Source organism: Lutjanus erythropterus, chromosome 18 (assembly GCF_056507025.1).
Source record: "Lutjanus erythropterus isolate fLutEry1 chromosome 18, fLutEry1.hap2, whole genome shotgun sequence".
NCBI classification, from domain to species: Eukaryota; Metazoa; Chordata; class Actinopteri; order Lutjaniformes; family Lutjanidae; genus Lutjanus; species Lutjanus erythropterus.
The window spans coordinates 1,074,856-1,095,495 of record NC_139334.1 but is presented as its reverse complement, the minus strand read 5'-3'; the positions used below and the strand labels follow the sequence as shown (position 1 = coordinate 1,095,495).

The 20,640-nt window shown below is 39.1% G+C and overlaps 1 protein-coding gene across 2 annotated transcripts; it reads right to left on the bottom strand.

Annotated features, from left to right (window-relative positions):
* Positions 1 to 208: 208 nt before the first annotated feature.
* LOC146310415 (uncharacterized) lies at positions 209 to 20,600 on the bottom strand. Of its 2 annotated transcripts, none has more exons than XM_084742830.1 (22): positions 20,117 to 20,600; positions 18,116 to 18,262; positions 17,171 to 17,857; positions 15,207 to 15,326; positions 14,184 to 14,303; positions 12,571 to 12,711; positions 11,245 to 11,364; positions 10,978 to 11,097; positions 9,579 to 9,712; positions 9,313 to 9,445; positions 7,432 to 7,551; positions 6,920 to 7,039; positions 6,619 to 6,738; positions 5,963 to 6,082; positions 5,698 to 5,817; positions 4,678 to 4,797; positions 4,415 to 4,534; positions 4,067 to 4,186; positions 2,882 to 3,001; positions 2,648 to 2,767; positions 1,279 to 1,380; positions 209 to 1,001 (listed from the first exon to the last, which is right to left on the bottom strand). In XM_084742830.1, the coding sequence occupies exons 1-22, from the start codon at positions 20,598 to 20,600 to the stop codon at positions 949 to 951; spliced, it is 3,561 nt and encodes a 1,186-aa protein (XP_084598956.1). In that variant the 3' UTR covers positions 209 to 948. The 2 variants fall into 2 exon arrangements, with proteins under 2 accessions (XP_084598956.1, XP_084598955.1); XM_084742829.1 differs by having other exon boundaries at positions 2,882 to 3,007; positions 5,698 to 5,822; positions 5,962 to 6,082; positions 9,313 to 9,432; positions 9,593 to 9,712.
* Between the last annotated feature and the right edge of the window lie 40 nt (positions 20,601 to 20,640).

Sequence of the window (20,640 nt, the reverse complement as noted above, 5' to 3'; positions counted from 1 at the left end):
CAGTTTACACAAAGACCCCAACAGCACAAATACTCATTTCACTTTGTTTCACACGTTCCATGGCAAAGGGCAAAGTAGAAAACACAATACATGTGTGTACTGTATGATGAAAGTACAGTGAAATTCTGTTTTAATTGGTTAAAAAAATGGACTGGACCTTAATTCAAAATCCCATGGTTTCAAGCTTAGTGCATTAAAAAAAAGCTTTGAAATCCCTAAACAGTTTTCCTTCTCCCCCAAAAACAATTGCATCTGGCTGTTACAAACAAAAATAATTACTGCTGGAATATTTCAGGTATCAAAGGAAAGGATTATAATAATTCACTGTGACTTATCATTGCCATGAGCTAATTGGATCAGACTTTGTGTAATAGTGCTGCAATCAAAAGGATAACAACAATACACTTGTTGTATAAGAGATTAGTTGTTGTGTTGTGGTCATGGATGGAGACTTTGTGTTCTACCAAGAACATAAGAACTCTGAGCAAGAATTGCTCTCACAGAAGTAAATACACAACAAGGACATGGTACAGCACCTTCTCCACAAAAAATATTCATTCTGAAAGTAAACTCTTAACATGTTTAACATTTTTTTTTATAAGTTTGCACCTTTATTCTATAACTTCCCCAGTTTTCTTGCAAAGTTTGAGTCTCAACTCAATAGCTTGTTCAACACTGTCAGGAGCTTTTTAAAAAATATACAGGTATATGTAAACATTTACACCAGTTATACCTGACTTTACTGTAACAACTGATAAAAGTGTTGTGAATGCCAAATACAGGTTTACAATGCAAAACAGTAATGCTACCATTACAACAATACCATGCAGACCTCAACCAAATCAAACACATTTTTACTGATACATTAAGAGATGCTGAGGGTCATTGATGACTTCAGCTGATCAAAAAAATGTGATACACTCCTGTACGTTTTCTTCATCGCTCTTCTTAATACTGCTGTTGGCCCTCAATCAGGTTCACTTTGTTTGAAAGTTCATCAAGTGAACAGACAGTCAAGGAAATGGAGCTTAAAAGTTATAAAATATATAAAATGCACTTTGCAATTCGACAGACTGAAACTTCAGATTCAGATTCGGCTTTCTGTCTAAAAATAGATAAATCAAAGTTTATATCAGCTGCCAAAGCTGAGCATAGAGACAAACATTTTAGAGGCACAAAATATAAAGTAGATATTTCGCTCACATAATGATCATAATTTTTAAATGTTACCTCTAATTCAAACTGGATCCTTCTAAGCCTTTTAATCAAAAAGGATATGTTTTCTGCTCAGATCCTGAATGGTGGACTGTACTTTTTTCTGGAACACAATCTGAGCTTCACACATGCAGGCATCTTGAGTTATTTCACTTCTCATTTCCTCTGAAAGAATGAGAAAATATGGAGAGAGTCAGATCATATGAATTATCTTTTACAATGTTTAGTGTAACCTTTTATAATACTTGTTTGTAATACAAATACATTTGACTACAACACAACCCATCTTATGTTCGTCTTCATGGACCGACACAAACTTTTCTGAAAGCCCCAATGAGTTGTTTTGATGTTCACTATGAGAACATTTTGGAGGTGACAGAATCAGATGAAGGTTAGGCGTTGTTTTAAATGAGAAGATAAGCATAATGATACTGATTGAACAATAGAGCAGAGATCAGGTACAATCACGAGTTTTCTTTAGGTAAATGAGATTTGAAAATATGTTAAAAATATCACTTCAATTATTTAATCACAAAGAGTGTCTAAAGGTCAGGTGTGGATTGCTTTAAAGAGGACACATTAATAATCATTTGAGCAATAAACCCAAAAATACATTCAATACCAATTCACTAAAAACAAACAAACACAAGATAACAGGTAAATCCATTACAACCATTTTCTGGGTCCTTTACTTGGACCAAACCTCTTGGTACATAATCCAGCAGCACATGGTTATGTCCTATAAACTGTGCTGTAAATGGATGGATCAGTTGAAGTATTGCTTGTTGACACAGTAGCTTTGGTTGCTCTCAACTGCAGACCTCTCCACAACTGAAGAATGCAAAAAGACAGACGTAATAACAATTAAAATCAAAGTTGTCTTAATCTATAGACACAGGCAAAGCACCCTATCAGTGCCATAGGCTTGACCAAAATCCTGGAGCTGGACCTGCAGCAGTGATCTGAAATTTACATGTCTGAGCATAAAGGAAGGAATTTGGTCAAGCCTACTACCAAGGAATCCTATGTTGGATTGTGTATCATTACTAATCAAAAAAAAATAGCTAACATCTCACCTTAAATTGTCTTGCATAGTTTTGGTTGGAGAATGGTTCTTGTCAAGTCAAGCACATGGTCCAACCCTTCTTTGAGAAAGTCCTTCAATTACCATAGCACCATTCATGAAGCCACTGGCCAGCTGTTGAAACTTCATTGCTCATAGTTCCTTTGAGGACTCATGAAAATCATGTCCATGTGTGCCACACCTTTCGCTAAATTAGAGCCAATTCTGGCTAAGCTCAACAACAGTTATACAAGACAGTTCACTTTGGTTAGGTGACAAATTCCTGAGGCAAAAATTGATTCAAAATATGAATTCTTGATAGTCTTAATACACAGATACCACTATATATGTTGAAAAATGTATCCTTACGTGAACACGTTTTTTGGTCTGCATTCAACACATATCCCGCTCGACACTTGCAGTTGAATGAATCACCATTGTTGATACAAATGTGCTGGCAGTCATGTCCCTGAGCACATGCATCTAAACCTGAAAAGAGACAATACCAGTGGAAAAGCAGCTCTTGTTGAGTCTACTATGAAATACCACGAAACATCTTGAGGGATTACACCAGTGTTTATGTGAAAGGAAGAAGTTTCTTACGTGAGCATGTTTTCTGATCCAAGTTCAACATGTATCCCACTTGACACTTGCAGATGTAAGAGTTCCCACTGTTGACACAAATGTGCTGGCAGTCATGTCCCTGAGCACATGCATCCAAACCTGAACCTGAAAAGAAAAGTTCACACCTCAGTGATGCCGTCTTGTGATATCAAAGACAATCAATTGGCTTCTTGAAGGGCCTTTGGTCACAGTTCCCTTTAAAAGAAGTGGTTGCCTCAGCCCTGTGGCCAAAAGAGTTCAACGTTCCCAGTCTCTTTACCTCCTGCTTATTCATACTGACCTCAGAAATGGAAGACAATTTTCACAAAAAATGCAATGTGTCTACAAGACTAACTTCCTCACAAGCTCCTACTCTTCCGTTAAGGCTTTTGTTGCTCTGATGAACCATGGTTTGAAGCTCCAAATGTGGTGTTAGGGGAATATCTGATGCTGGGCCACACCCAAACACCAAACACAAATATCAGAGGTGGGACCAAGTCATTGTTTTGCAACTCACAAGTAAGTGACTTTGCACACAATTCCCAAGTCAAGTCCCAAATCATTTCAATACAGGCAAGTCCAAAGTCAAGTTCCAAGTCGACTTTGAGTTTTGAGTCCTAAACAAGTCATAATGCACTTCTCAACAAATGTAATATTCGAACAACAGAACCCTTGATTCACCGTTCTTTGTGCAACTTCAAAAGTCGAACGACGTTCTAAGCTGTTGTGTCTTTGTAATTTTCAACCTGCATGTTTTGCTTACTGCAATTCATTTTTTGTTGAACACAGCATAGTTTTTGAACCAAATTATCTTTGTTATCATTATTTCCAACTGGAGCTGTGACATAACATTAGTTCCCCATGATTCTCTCCTGCTGTTGGATTGGTCCAAACAAAGTCAAACTGGGGAATTAAGTCTTGACTTGATGGGAATGAGTAATGTTAATGTTGACTGATTCATGAAATGAAGGGATATTGATTAATTCATGGCGCGCTTTTTAAATACAAGTTTTTTGATCATCGGGCTCAAGTGAAGTCAGAAGTAATTAATTTGTGAAAGTCCAAGTTGAGTTGCAAGTCTTTTATGATTTCTAGAAGTCTAAAGTCATCAAATTTGTGACTTGAGTCTTAGAGTTCCCACCTCTAAATACATCATATGTATACTGAAACAAATCAGGTGCTTACGTGAGCATGTTTTCTGGTCTGCATTCAATACGTATCCCACATGACACTTGCAGATATATGAGTCATCACTGTTGACACAAATGTGCTGGCAATCATGTCCCTGGGCACATACATTCGATCCTGAAAAGAAGCACTTCCACATCTGACTTAGCTAAACACATCAGTCAAAGAAGCTCTTGACCCATTGAGAACCCTTCAACTGGCCTCTCAAAAGTTCAAAGACCTAGATGGTTCCCAAACCATAACATAACTTAAAATAAAGAAAATAACATAGTGAGATTATAGGGAAGTCTACTACACTGTACCAAAAAGAGACATTATATCTTTTAGAAAGGCCCAAGGTCTTACGTGAGCATGTTTTCTGGTCTGCATTCAACACATATCCCATTCGACACTTGCAGACAAACGAGTCGTCAGTGCTGACACAAATATGTTGGCAGTCATGTCCCTGGGCACATGTACCTGAACCTGAAAAGAAACACTTCCACAGCTGACTGTCTTAACTTACATCAATCAAAGGGCCCTAACCTATGGTGGGTTATTATGGACAAGCATTTACACTAATGGACTCTGAAGCAAACCTAAGATACAAAGAACTTTCAGGTTCTTACGTGAGCATGTTTTCTTGTCTGGATTCAATATATATCCCACTTGACACCTGCAGATGTATGAGTCATCACTGTTTATACAAATGTGCTGGCAATCATGTCCAAGGGAACATGGATCAGAACCTGAAAAGAGACATGTCCACATGTAATATGACATCTCATGACATCATGCAAGCAGGACTTAGACTCTTGGAGCCATTGTTCCTCTCAATGTCGATGCCACTCTATGTCTCCCAAATATCAGACTTGATGCTTGCTGCATCTGTAAGTCTGAGAGAGTTGCTAGAGTCCACATGACATAAATTTCATCATCAGATGGCGTACGCAAAGGCCCTATGCAGACATCCACATCCCTCCAACTTGCTGTAACTGTGCAGACTTTTAAGTGGTTTGTCCGCAAGGTCACTTTGCTACAACATGCTACAGAATACCATCTGCACATTTTGGCCCCTTGAAACACAACTTGCTACCTATTTAAAATAACGTCCCAATTTTAAACTATCTACAACAAACCACAAAAGATGTGTTTCTTCCATTCTAGCTGTCCAACTGGCACCTTAGGGCTGTGCTGACAAACATCAATACCACACACCTACTAAGAAAAACTTAATTTGGTGGGAACCTAATGTCCATAAACAGATATCTTCGGGATCTGTAGGCAAGGGACAAGATTTGATTTTGAGAGTGAGATTTTGGTATTTGACATGTCTTGGTTTCCATTTGTAGTCCATGTGAAGTCCGAGTAGTACTGACCAATCACGTTTGAGTGGGCTTTGGTTGCATCCAGGTAAACAGTCTTGGTGGAGATTAAAAGAGGCAGAATGCATTGACCGAATTGTCAAAACCCGTCGGTTCTTTTTTTTAAAAAGAATATGTATTCATTTGCAGATATTTGTTTATAGAGATAAGGTGTCCCATCCTCTGTACAAAATGAATTCACTACGGTCCAACCTAATCTCTTTATAACAAGGGAAACCTGAAGCACCGCAACATGCACATCATAGATAAGATTCAAGTTCTTACGTGAGCATGTTTTCTGGTCTGCATTCAACATATATCCCTCAAAACATAGGCAAAGGTAGGAATCTCCATTTTTGACACAAATATGTTGGCAGTCATGTCCCTGGGCACATGCATCTGACCCTGAAAAGAGACACTTGAACAGCTAAAATCCATAGCTTACTCCCTTGGTGACGTATATACAACTGTATAAGTAGGAACCATAATAACAACAGACAGTGTCCTCTGGTATGCATATCAAATCTAATGATAAAGCCCAAATTCTTACGTGAGCATGTTTTCTGGTCTGCATTCAACACATATCCCTCATGACATCTGCAGATGTACGAGTCATCATTGCTGACACAAATATGTTGGCAGCCATGTCCCTGAGCACATGTCTCTGAACCTGAAAGGAGACATTCAAAGCGGTCACATACACATACACAAACAGCTGAGTACAGGGCTTCACCAACTGTTGCTGTCCAAATAAAACGTTTGGAGCAGCAAACACCACAGGTGGGACCAAGTCATTGTTTTGCAAGTCACAAGTCGGTCTCAAGCCTTTGCATTCAATCACAAGTTAAGTCCCAAGTCAAGAGAGCCAATTTCTGAACTAATTTCATTTTTGACCCACGTTTTATAAACTGTAATTTTATTTTGTTGAGACTGCATAGTTTCGTACAAAATTTATCTTTGGTATCATTTCCCCAACTGAAGATGTTCAAGTCCAAGTTGACTTGCAAGTCTTCCAATTTTGTCAAGTCAAGTCATCAAATTTGTGACTTGAGTTGAACTCGAATGCATGTCCACCCGTGTCACAAACACCAATCCTTAAAGCATTTTTGACGCTCCAGAGAATGGGTTCAGACTTTGAGGGAAACCCACGACACAGCCCCCTGACATGCATATAAAATATAAGTACAATAAAATTCAAGTTCTTATGTGAGCACGTTCTCTGGTCTGCATTCAACATATATCCCTCACGGCACTTACAAAGGTATGAATCAGCATTTGTGACACAAATATGCTGACAGTCATGTCCCTGCTCACATGTATCCAAACCTGAAAAGAGACACTTTCACAGCTAACACTCACACCTTCCAGATACGCAAAAAAAAAAAACAGAAAAAAACAATAGCCTCGCCAAATGCTTTCAACCTCTTCCTGCCATTAACCGAGCATTTTTTTCATTAACCAACAACACTGCACTAAGACATGTATATTGTACGGTCCAAGTTCTTACGTGAACATGTTTTCCGGTCTGCATTCAATACATATCCCTCATGACACAGGCAACGGTGAGAATCGTCATTTTTGACACATATATGCTGGCACTCATGTCCCTGGGCACATATATTCGAACCTGAAAAGAGAGACTCCAACAGCTAAAATTCACAGTTAACGCAGCCTAACATTCAATCAGTTAATCTCTGGCCTGTTATGAAGCTTCTGATGAGTCAACATTAATAAAAAAATTATGGAAATTAATCAGATGCCTTATTCTGCCTTGTTTACTCATACACACTTATAATAAGACAACATTATCATAAGGTCCAGATTTGTTCTAACCTACACTTTACACTCAACCATTCCTCCTGGCAAACAATATTGCATCATTATTTTTTTATATCCTGTATAAAATTGCTTTTGGAGTATTCGTCAAGTACATCCAATAATGGAATTTGATGCAATATATCTGACACTTTGTGCACAACATCTGTATCAAACTGTTAAAATGAAAACTGAAGTTCTTACGTGAGCATGTTTTCTGATCTGCATTCAACACATATCCCTCACGACACATGCAAAGGTAAGAACTGCCATGTTTAACACAAATATGTTGGCAGTCATGTCCCTGGGCACATGCATCTGAACCTGAAAAGAGACATTTACACTGGTAACAGACAGCACAGATCAAGTTACAGTTAAAGTCATGACCATGTGCTACCTGTAGGTGCATCAGTCCCAGTCTCCCAACTTCTCCCAACTATCAAACTGTAGCTGTGCACATTAAACGCTTGGAGCAGCAAATACCAAAGGTGGGACCAAATCATTGTTTTGCAGTTTGCAAGGAAGTCTCAATTATCTGCACTCAAGTCCCAAGTCCTAAACTTTGAGTTTCAAGTTCTAGAGGGTGTCAATTTGAGAAACAGCGATCAACATTTTTCACAATTTTCTGACATTTTATAGGCAAATAACTATTAATCAATCAATCAAGAAAATAACTGACTGATTAATCAACTATGAAAATAACCATTAATGGCAGCCTTTGCTGACATTGCTATTTTCTGTTCAACGCAATTGTCACTTTCTCACCCAGCACCCATATTATGTGAGTAGCAAATATACTTGCGCCAATCTGTGTGCCCATAGGTGCATTGGTCTAAAAATAATGTGTGGTCAGGTATATTGCTGGTGCATTGATATCTTGAGGCAGTAGAAAGCAACTGCACCATTGACCAACAAAAACCTGGTCCAAAGGCAATGTCACAGTTACTAACAGTCACAGTTAGTAAGATGAGCCTCCATAGTTGAGTTTACAACACAAGTATACTCTGCTTCTGCAGTTAATCCATGGGTTATAAAAATAAACATTCTGATCAATAGCAGATGATTGCAGGTGGGTGGAGTAGGATGAAGCTGTGTGTGAATAAGAGAGAGACACTATGCCATTTACACACAGATCTGTAACTTCAATGAATTGTTTAAATCTGACAGCATAAGTCAGGATCTGATACTTAATGTTCTGTGTTCCTCTACACATCCAAAATGTCTCTCAAACACACACAAAGTCGCAGTTCACATAGTGAAACTGTATGGAGTAAAGCAGCCGTATAAATTCAGATTTTTATCACAGTTACCTAAAAAAGAGTATTTCCTCTGGAGGGCTCCCTCTGTCCTGTTGGATTATAAATGCAGATTTTAGTTTTTCTGCTTAATTATTTGCAATATTTGCGACAGTGGCATTATGGGCATAGAAATGACACCTAAATCTTCAGATCATTAAATGATCACCTAAATGATGTTGATGTGATTTCTTTATTGTGTGTTGTGTCGTCTTTGTCAATTTATTTCATTGATAAGAAAGGCGTCTTTCAATAATAAACCTGCTGTAGTAACCTCCCCATGTGCGCTGTAATGTCACAGTGGTCATTCTTTTGTCACTCATATCATGTGTAAGTAAGTAAGTCCACACACACAGTTAGGACACTCCATCCTATTTCATCCACCAGCAGCCCATCTACTATTAATACGAGAGTTATTTTTGTAATTTTTATGATCTGGTATCACAACCAATGGATCAACTGAGCATCTCTGTTCACTTCTCAGCTCGTTGAATCCATCATTTACATAGCAATGCATCTGGCTCTTAAAGGGAATGGGAGATGACGCTGTAATTGGTTTCATTCATGTTACACCCAAAACATTCCTAAGATGTATTAAGAGACTAAATACAACCACTTTGCGTATTGCGCCTTACTGTGCACCCAAATTGTGCACCATTTGACAACACTTTTGCAGCATTTGTTCAATTACATCTTATGTTGGAATTTGGTGGAACACCTGACTCTGTACAAGAAAATGCTTATCAAATAGCTCAACTTAAAACAAAACAAAAAAAATTAAAGTTCTTACTTGAGCATGTTTTCTGGTCTGCATTCAACACATATCCCTCATGACACATGCAAAGGTAAGAATCACCATTTTGGACACAAATATGTTGACAGTCATGTCCCGGGGCACATGCATCTGATCCTGAAAAGAGACACTTCCACAGCTAAAATCCACAACTAACTTCCTTGGTTAAGCTAATGATCTGCCAGAATTGATCACAGATGTATAAAGTCCATGTCAAAATACTCAGTGCCTCTTACTACATTTAAACAAGTATATAACATAACACCCAAATTCTTACGTGAGCATGTTTTCTGGTCTGCATTCAACACATATCCCTCGTGACATTCGCAGATGTATGAGTCATCATTACTGACACAAATATGCTGGCAGTCATGTCCCTGAGCACATGTACCTGAACCTGAAAAGAGACACGCACTCTGGTAACTGACAGCACCAACCAAGTTACAGTTTAAGTCATGACCATGTGCTCCATACCTGTAAATGCACTAGTCCCAGTCTCCCAGCTTCCTGCTCAATCAAATCCAAATCTAACATCCTAATTGTATGTGTGTCCACAGCAAACAGAGTTCTTCACCAGCTGCTGCCATCCAAATTAAACTTTCAGAGCAGCAAACACCAGAGGTGGGACCAAGTCATTCTTTTGCAAGTCACAACTAAGCTGTCTTTGCACTCAAGTCCAAGTAAAGACTGACAAATCTGAAGTCAAGCCCTAAGCCCAAAACTCTTGACTTTTGCGTCCTAAACAAATTATAATCCACTCATCATTAAAGGTTGTGCCATTTAAACAACAGAGCCTTGACTTATTGTTCTTTGTGCACCTTTAAATATTGAACAAAGTTGGAAGTTGTTGTGTCTCCATCTGTAATTTTCAGACCCACATTATTTGGGTTTTTTTATGCCTTTTATTTTACACAGGACAGCTGAAGTGAAGGCAGGAAAGGAGGAGAGAGAGCAGGGAATAGACATGCAGCAAAGGCTGTAGGTGGGAGTCAAACCCACGGCTGCTGCAGCTGCTTGTTACACAGGACAAATGCTCTACCAACCGAGCAACCTGGCCATTTTCAGTGAATGTTTTGTGTATTGCAATTCATTTTTGCTGACCACTGCATAGTTTTTGTACATGAACAAAATATACATTTTTCCAATGGGCTCTCAATAACATAATGTAAGCTCCTCATGGTTTTCTTCTCCAACTTGATGCTGTCAGATTTGTTTCAGCAATGTGGGAATTAAGTGTCAACTTGCTGTGAATTAATACCTCCAACATTAGTTGATTCAGACAATGAATTGATTTGTGGCACACTTCCTAAATAACTCAATCTTTAGGCTTGAAGGGAGCATTTTCAAGTTAAGAGGCTCAAGTCCAACTGAAGTCAGGAGTCACTGAGATGTTACAGTTGAAGTCTTTTTTGATTTTCTCACGTTAAAGTCTGAAGTCAACAAATGTTGACTGGCGTCTGACTCAAGTCCAAGTCATGTGACTGTCCACACCTCTGGCAAACACCAGTACTCCAACTATTTTACTGCTCCAGAGACTGGGTTCTCTGACATTTACTCGAGTAAATAACAGGCTTTGTGGGAAACCAAAGATGCTGCACCCTGACATATATATGAAATATATAGATAAAACATGCACATCATAGATAAGATTCAAGTTCTTACGTGAGCATGTTTTCTGGTCTGCATTCAACACATATCCCTCATGGCACTTACAAATGTATGAATCACCATTTGTGACACAAATATGCTGGCAGTCATGTCCGTGGTCACATGTATCCAAACCTGAAAAAAAAAACTTACACAGCTAACACTCACACCAACAGAACAGACCAAAAAACCTGCAACAAAAGATGGCCTCGCAAATTATTTAAACCTTTTAACCAATGACACTGCACTAAGACATGTATATCATAGGGTCCAAGTTCTTACGTGAACACGTTTTTAGGTCTGCATTTAACTTATATCCCACCCGACACTTGCAGAAGTACGAGTCATCACTGCTTTCACAAATGTGTTGGCAATCATGTCCATGGGCACATGGATCAGAACCTGAAAAGAGACATGTCCACATGTAACTAACATCTCATTACATCAGTCAAGGAGAGCTAGGACTGTTGAAGCCTCTAACTGATCACTGTTCCTTTTACAGTTGATGCTTACTCTGGTCAGTGTGTGTCAAGCCTGTAACTTTTGAACTGTAAATCTCAGACACAAAGACTGTCCTACAAATTCTGAGCAGCCATCAGCAAATCTGGTACAGAATATTACATTTATATTACATTTCCAGACCAAAAATCCAGATTTTTGATATTCCGTATAGTTTTGTTATAGCAGGCCCTCAGAGTTTACTCAGGTTGTGTCATATCTCCTTAACACTTAGTGCCATTGCAACCACATTCAGTGGACATATGTAAATATTATGTCTGAGTGATCATGCCAAACTTGGTGTCATTTCTGCTGTAGCTGCATCATCTTACTATGCATGTATGTGTGTATAACTGTCTGTCACCTATTTTGAGACTTGCTCATCCAATCGACTTGGCAAATGTATCGTTGGGGACCCAAGAGAATGCAGTGACAAGTGTGAAGCCAGACCTGATGAGAGGTTCTCAAGAATTCTGCAAGCAGCACTACCACAAGCCAAGCAACTGGCCTGCTGCAAACGAGCAAACACTCCAAACGGGTGTGTCACTGGACAACAGTGCAAGCAACAACACTGGGAGCCAAGCAGTCGGCCAATTCCGAATGAACAGACATTACGAATGGACGAGCACACTCTTAGGAGCTCTGCCCCAAATAGGCACTGCACTAATCTACTAAAAGAATGTGCTTACTATCAGTATGTCATCTGGTTAGCATTCAACAAATGATACTTGCAGATGTAAGAATCATCTTTGTTAAATCAAATATGCTGCCAGTCATGTCCCTGGATACTTAACCCATACAAAAAAAACATTTCTTCATGTGACTGACAGCAACCAGCTGTGGTGGACTACTCTGGGCAGCCTCACAACCATAGTCACAAGAGCTGATCTGTGTCTGAATCTGTACAAATTTAAGCACCAACCACCATAATTGAAGCAGAAGCCAGTATGAAAGTGCCTCAAGGTGTAGTTCCTATATAGGCTGCAGTGAAGGCTCCAAGTCCACTTCAACAACACGAAAAGACTGGAGAAACCCCAACCACCGACTCACAAGTCAATGTATATTTACAAGTGTTGTTTCATCAAAAAAACATACAAGTATGAGGTCTACCTGAAAATTCCTGGTTCTTAGGTGAGCATGTTTTCTGGTCTGCATTCAAAACATATCCCATTCGACATTTGCAGATGTACGAATCATCAGTGCTGACACAAATATGTTGGCAGTCATTTCCTTGGGAACATGAATCCAAACCTGCAAAGAAAAAACTCCCATATCTGACATGAAGTCCTTATTTTGGAATTTACTGAAAACCTCAAATTCAACAACAAAATCTTGCAATGTACAGTATATGGACGATACATTGAAACTCATGCATAACACAGGAACTGACCAAACAAATCTATAAAAAGTTAAGTGAGCATGTTCTCTGGCCTTCATTCAATATAATATTGCTACTGATCTTTGCATATTTATGACTGATACTGCTAGCACAACTATGCTAGCAGTCATGTCTTTAGGCACATGTATGTAGAACTGGTATAGTTGTTTTTGTTTATATTTGTACTGTATATACAGTTAGGTTGTATACAGAATTGGGAGAGTTGTTTATATTTTTACTGTATTTGGCTGGTTTTTAATGTAGCTTTTTTTCCTTTCTGTTGCTTAATTTATTTTATCATACGTGAACCAGAGAAGAGACTAATCTGACTAAATCTAAGTCAAGAAGCCTCGAGTCACTTCTATTTCATACATGTGCAAATCACCCTTTAAATGGGCTTTAAGTACGATTTGACTACTAAACTTTGCAGATCTGTGATGAACAAATGAGGGCTGTTGCTATAAGACCAATGTCCTCCATAAAAGCCTAATCTTTACTGACCCCTCTACATGTCAGGACAGGTGGCAAAGAAATAGAAATGCGGTTGTTTACTTTGTGGGTACATTCTTTACATATTTGCACACAGCTTAATTTGGTTAAACTGCATGGCTTAGTTTGGCTCAGTGCGTAACCAAAAGTTGGCAGCAGGAAAAACCCACTAATTCCAGGTTCAAAACACCAAGGAGCAGTTGGGATGCAACAATAAAACTAGCTGACTTGCTGAACAATAATAGTCAGTCAAGCCTCTGACTTGGAGAGGAGATCTACTTGCACTTTCACTGTCTGCTTGTGAGGTGGCAGCCTGGACCAGGGGCGGGTATAAGAAACATTTAAACAGAGGCAACCAAACTGGGGGGCGGATTCAAAGAAATGCGGCACCATTTGGGAAATTAGTAAAAATGTGTCATATATATCACACAATATATCAAGCCCTGGTTCTTGGCAAAAATAAACTATACATTACTGATAGTTATTTTTTTTAATTAAAATAAACAACTTTAAATATTCTAATATGAAATGGTAAATAAATATCTCTAAATAGTAACTTTGTTATGTTACACAGACTTTTGTCATAAATAGAGGTCTATATTCATCTCTTTTTGGTTGTTTTGTCTCTTTGTAATGTCTTGCATGCCTCTATGGTCATTCTGTGGCTCCTTGTAGTTGTTTTGCAACATTTGGTCCTTTTGTGATTGTCTTTGTGGTTCCCTGATTGAATTTCTGAAAACAAATGTTACCAGACACTTTGCAGGCACAGACACCACCTGTAGTCTAATCGGCCACAGCCAAGTTAGTCATTTCAGAAGCTACAAATAGTATCTGCTGAGAAAATGTATGATCTTACGTGAGCATGTTTTCTGGTCTGCATTCAACACATATCCCACTCGACAACTGCAGGTGTATGAGTCGCCATTGTTGATACAAATGTGTTGGCAGTCATGTCTCTGGGCACATGCATCTGAAACTGCAAAGAGAGACGCTCACATCTGATACTGTGATCAATCTGACTGACATAGCCTCTGGTTCAGTCTAGAGTCGGGGCAAGGTATGTTTTTTTCTGTGATTTCAGAAAAAAAGTATATCTTTGGGAAAGTGAGCCACACTGACTGTAAAAATGTTGAAAAAAAAATCATGTATCGGTGGTTAGATCTGAATGAATTATGACTCCACAAAAGGATTAGGGTTGCAGAGGGTTGCAGAGTTTTGGAGATAACCGTAACTCTGCAACCCACACCAAAACTATGTAGATGGATAAACAGCACAACAGGCCAGGGAACAAAATATATAATTTTGATTCTGGAGTGAACTGTCCCTTTAATTCCTTCCATAAGCTGTCTGGCCCATTCATGCACAATCAAGAGTTGGAGCTGCAGAAAAGACAAACTATAATACGTTTCCTTTTGTTTCTAGAACTGTACCACCTGTCCCTTTCACCTAACAAGGTGTCTCTGATTGGCCATCGTTACTTTTAGAATCTGTGCCCCTCTTCAGACCAGGCCTTCAGCGTGTTCTGCTCTTTTAATTTGTGCTCAACAGTCTCTGTCCTGATCTATTTATGGCAACCCAAAACATCAGTAACAAGGGATGGTATGCAGGGTCCCCACACCACAAAACGCCTACCCAACTGATGTCCAAAGAGAGCCTCCAGAGATTATGAACTTGGAATTCCAAGGTTTTGTCAAAGTTCTTTCACTGAATATTCTAAAAGTTAGACATTTCTGCAAGATTCAATCAGCATAATCAAACTTTTAGCCATGTTCAACCATTTTCAGCAGTAGTTTTCAGATAGTGAAACATGCAAAAACACACAAGATTCTGTGACATAGACAGTGGACAAAAACATTTAGACAAAGATAAAGATTCTTACGTGAGCATGTTTTCTTGTCCGGGTTTAAGACATAGCCTGCACGACACTTGCAGTTGTATGAGTTGCCATTGTTGACACAAATGTGCTGGCAATTGTGTCCCTGAGCACATGGATCCAAACCTGAAAAGAAACACTTTAATGTCTGATTGGCTTAAGCTTATTTAAATCAACAATTTTGTGTTACACTACTGTTAGTAAGATGTAAGTATGCATTGATTAATTGTGCAATTTTGTAATTCTACAGACCCACATGCAGAGTAATTTGCTTGATCTCTGTACTTCAACTATAGTCATGTTATAGTGAATTCATTTTGTTGATTTGAATCCTGTTGTTTGTGAAGGAAGAGAAGTGGCCATTTCTCACTTTCAAATGTTACACTGGACTCTGAATTGAAATCACCCATCTATCCATCTGAATTTTAGAACAGAAGACTCCATGCAGTTCCGACCATGCAAACATAATTTATACACTTGTTACAATTATTGCATGTCTTTGGTAGTGACGTCACTGTTGTGGATGGACAGAAGTTGGTCTCAGTGAAACACAGAGCTTTGTTGAACATGACTGCAAGTCAGTGATGATTTTAGCTCGGTTCAACACCAGGGATAAACTTGCATGAATAGCATGGTTAACCTTTCTGGTTACCTTACTAGTTTGGGTGATACCAAAAGTTGAAAAGAGATTTTAAGATGACATTTTTACTTTTTTATTCAAAAGTACAGAGCTGCCAAAAGGTCAGGGTGGGATTCATTTTTTTAACATTCAACCAGCTTTCCTAATGACACAGTAACGCAACATATTGCAAGGGATTTTAAAAAAAAAAAAAGAAAAGGGAACAAACATAAAGCTTTTTTCAAGAAAGTGCAGAACTTATTGCGGGGGAATGCAAAAGAGATTCTGAAGAAATTGCCACTGTGACTTTTTGAGGGGCTCTGTACAGAATAATCTGAGAACTTTATTTTGAAACCCTCCTAATTCTTATTTTCCAAGTTCTGATATCACCCAAATTTATCAAGGCAATGAGCAGGTGGGCTGGATCAAGCATTCCTGTAGCCTACAAGCATAAGCACCACTTTAAACATAAATATTACATTTATCGGAAAATATGTAAATGCATCACATCATTAGTTGCGTTTAACAAAATCCAAACGTAAAAATTCTTCACCCATTTAAGTGACTTCTGACAGAGTTAGCTAGCTGTTTTCCCTGTTTCCTTTATTTATGATAAGCTAAGTGAACCAGCTACTGGCTTATGTGTGGACTCTTGTCATCAAACTATCTGCAAGAAAATTATCAAGTGTATTTCCCAAAATGTTAAACTATTCATTTAAACAGGTCTATTGTTTTTCTTTTTATTATGAGTGGTATATTTAAATTTAACATAATGTTTTTGAGAGACTTTGTGCATTCAGGGGCCAATTTAAAACTTTTTAAATTTAGAAAAATATATGCTCTCTTCAAAATTTAGTGCAAGCTAATTTAGTTGCCGTGCAGAATGAGTGGCTATTCTGCCAGAGATTGCCAAAGTCCAGATTATGGACGTGGACAGCTTAGCATGTCTTTAAGTAACTGAGCAGGGCACGCAGCGTAAGGCACAAGATGCAGCGCAGAGTGCAAAGAGTAGCACACTCCCTGGGAAAAGTAAAGGCAGCATCATAACAGGTTTCAACCATTTTAAAGTGTTCAGGTAGTAGAATTTGATCTGAGTTAGCAGATCAATCGGTGACATTGGTTAGTACACAACTTATTGTACATGTCTAATGTTGACTGCATCAGCTTTTTATCACCATTTGCATGACAACAGTTAGTGAACACATTTTATGGGAAATTCAAACACAACAAGTGCAGTAAATCACTTGTTCTTAAGACCAAAGACAAGGACTGGTGACTTTAGAATGAAGACTCCCTCTATGGTGCTGCCCATACAATCACAGGTGAAATTTAAAGGACGGATCTGACGTACCGTTGTTTCCTTTATCATCATTTTCATTATTTACTCCATTACCGTCTTTTCTGCCATCTAGGCCTAGTCCGTAATCATCAACTGCGCCACTCCCATCATCATCATCCTTACCACACAAGGTTTCCCTAAATTTGGAAGTGAGCTTCTCTATGACACCATAGGTCTCCACATAGAAGACATGGTCATCATGTGGGGGGCTGGCCATGAGGCGGAGAGACATCATGTCAGCTCTGTCTACTCCCACTGCGTAGATCTCGATCCCAGATGCCCGAGCCGCCGCTGATACATCCTCCACCTTGTCCTGGGGCCTCCCATCCGTCACGATGATGGCTACTTTGGCAATGTTCATGGAGCTAGCTCGAGCCCCAGCCTCCGCCGTGAAAGCTTTCTCCATGGCAGTCTTGATGGCCATGCCTGTCATGGTGCCCGAAGCGAGGGGCTCAACACGAGCCAGCGCCTGCTTCAGGGCAGACTTTTCAAAATACGTCTTCAGAAGAAACTCAATCTGCACTGTGCTGGCATAGTTGACGAGGCCGACTCGCGTGGCGTCTGAGCCGATCTCCAAGCTGTCCACCGTGTCTTGCAGGAACTCCTTGGCCTTTTCAAACTCAGCAGGACGCACACTGCGGGAGCTGTCGATGATGAAGACTAGGTCGATAGGACGGTTTCTGCAGTTGGACCTTGTTCCTGTTTAAAAGAGGATGTAATGAATAACTTAAAAGTGTGTTTTTGGATAGAAGATACAGTCCTACAACTCTCACAACTTGTAAGAATGGAAATCTCCTGGTCTTCTCAATCACATCCCTGCACAAACTTTATGCAACAAATGTTAGTGGACTTTGCTTTGCTTTGCTTTAAATGTGTATGACACTTTCAAGTTTGCCAAAAAGGACTGTCTTTTGGAAGTTAAATGATAACACATTGGTTATGGGTACAGTTAAATACCTGCTACATTTCTGATGGATGCAGGAGAGCCACGCGAGTCTCGAGCGGGCTGCCAAGATGCAAATAGTGCAGCTTTGTGTTGCAGCTGTGAGAGCGGCTGCTGATGGGAAGGCTGATAGCCATAAAACCTGGAATTAGTGTCACCAGCTTTGCCAAGGGAAACGGAAAAGGCAGAGGGGGAAAGCATTAGAGCGGCCGGTTACTGTGGTTTAACTTTAGCAAAATGAGATGCAACATGACAGGCATTCATACATGATTATAAGCTTCATCACTTTTTGAATGTGAGTATCACAGACAGTGAGTACGCTGCATGCTTTATGAGCTGCTGATGAAGACATACAGTATACATACATCACATATAGTATACTGTAACTTACTTTACTGTATGCACAGTAAAACTTTCTATGATGCCCATGTCAATAATGCATAATAAGCACACTTGTGTTGTAATGTGTTTATAGCACTGTACAATTATAGGCACTCATTATATCAGTGCCTTATAACAATACTCAATTTAAAGCATTTCATAATGACTTATAAGTATCATAATACCACATAATTTCTGATCATTCACTGACATTTGTTTTTTACAAGAATCATAGTGAATTATAATTCTCATAGTTGTAATGCATAATGCATTACAATCACTGTTTGTGATTAGAAGTTGCTCTAAGTGGTCACTGGGTGCTTAAGGTGAAATTACTGAGTCACTGAGTGACCAGCAAATATGAAGTATTATTATACTGTACCTCATAAGTCATTATAAATTGCCTTATATTTAATATTTATGACTTATAACTATAATCATACACTATAAGCAGATTATAATGAATTATAAGTGTATCTATAATGCATTATAGACATGGGTATCATAGATAGTGTTACCATATGCACATTTACTGATGTAATTATATAGCATAATTCAGATGTTTTGTAAGAGCAAGGTGGTTTCAGTTTTGGGGGACCTGAATGGCGTGTATCATCATATCTATAATATAATTATAAAATTACTATCAATATTTCAATTATGACGGTGAAAAATAACAACACAATTTTAACTTAGTCAGTTTTTGCTACTATTATAAATTAGGGCTAGGCAATATATTGATAATATATCGATATCATGATATGAAATACTAATACTGATACTAACTAAGATTTTTTCTATGGTGATATGGCACAGGCCTAAGTGTTGTCTTTTCCTGGTTTTTGAAGGACGCTTTACAATGATGCCATTGTCTGAACTTACCAAACTGTTATAGCTGTTCTATTATTTGCCTTTACCTACATTTATCCATATTGCTGGAAAAATCTAATTTTTATCAAGGTATTTGGTCAAAAATATTGTTATAGATTACACTCATATCGCCCAGCCCTTCTGCTGGGCGATGGAATCTACAGCAATTCATTGTATTCTATAAGGTTATTATATGTTTGCACTACTTGAGAATTTATGATATGTTATTCTAAAGAAACGTTTATCGTAATATCTATTGTAAATCACAACGGAGTGTAAAATAACGGATATTATTCATAAGCTATGTTGCCCCTAATTACAATAATACTGTAACTATAATAATAGTCTAAGAAGAAGAAGAAGAAGAAGAAGAAGAAAAGGATGATGAAGCAGAAGTTTAAGTTGTTAACAGAACTTTTTACAGCAGCCATATTGACATGATGATAATAAACAGGTGTTACCAATTATGCTATTTAAGGTTCCGTTATATTTAATGTGGCAGAGCCTTTAACAGCACGCTGACTCTGTTTGATAACCAGAACCTTCATTAATATCACCAGTAACACCCGGATTTATCTCACTATTCCATGTCAATATGTACATTAATAAAAAAAATAAAAACAAAAGGTTCTATTTTGCGCCAAATTTCACAAATTTGTCAAAGCCATGACCAACGCATGGAAGCCACGGCTGAGGTGAGACACACAGCAGGTGAATGGCTGTTGTTAGCGAATATATAGGACACAAAACCTCTACCAACCAACCTCCACTGTCAGTCCTCCGTCTGTCCTGCGTCAGGTAGTTGTTGGCAGCTCCCCCGGCACCCTGCTGCTGCCCCCGCTGCCCCCGCTGCCCCTGGCGGAAGCCCCGGGCTGCGTAATCACCCAGCTGGACCTCCTGAAAACTTTGAGCGCCCGGTGCGTCGTCAGAGGTCTGTTCAATGGATCTGACGCCTTCAAGGCGCTGGTTGACCCTCGGGGGGACCTGCGGGGACGCTCGTGGGATTAAAGGACTAATTGAGTGAATCTTCCGGTCGTGTGACCCAAACTGTGGGACAGCTCCCAGAGTTCCCGGTGCCAGGATGCCAATGAAGCAGAGCAGCAGCCCCCACATTAATGAAGAGGTCATGTTGCCGGCGCACATTCCGTCCGCTCTTCGGTCCACTATCACAGCTGACTGTGGCCTATTTATATGAACCGGTCCACGGCCCACAAGGCGTGGGGAACAAGAGGCCCAATCCAGAGACATGTGGAGGAGGTGAGGAAGGAGTGAGGCTGGCTTCACAACA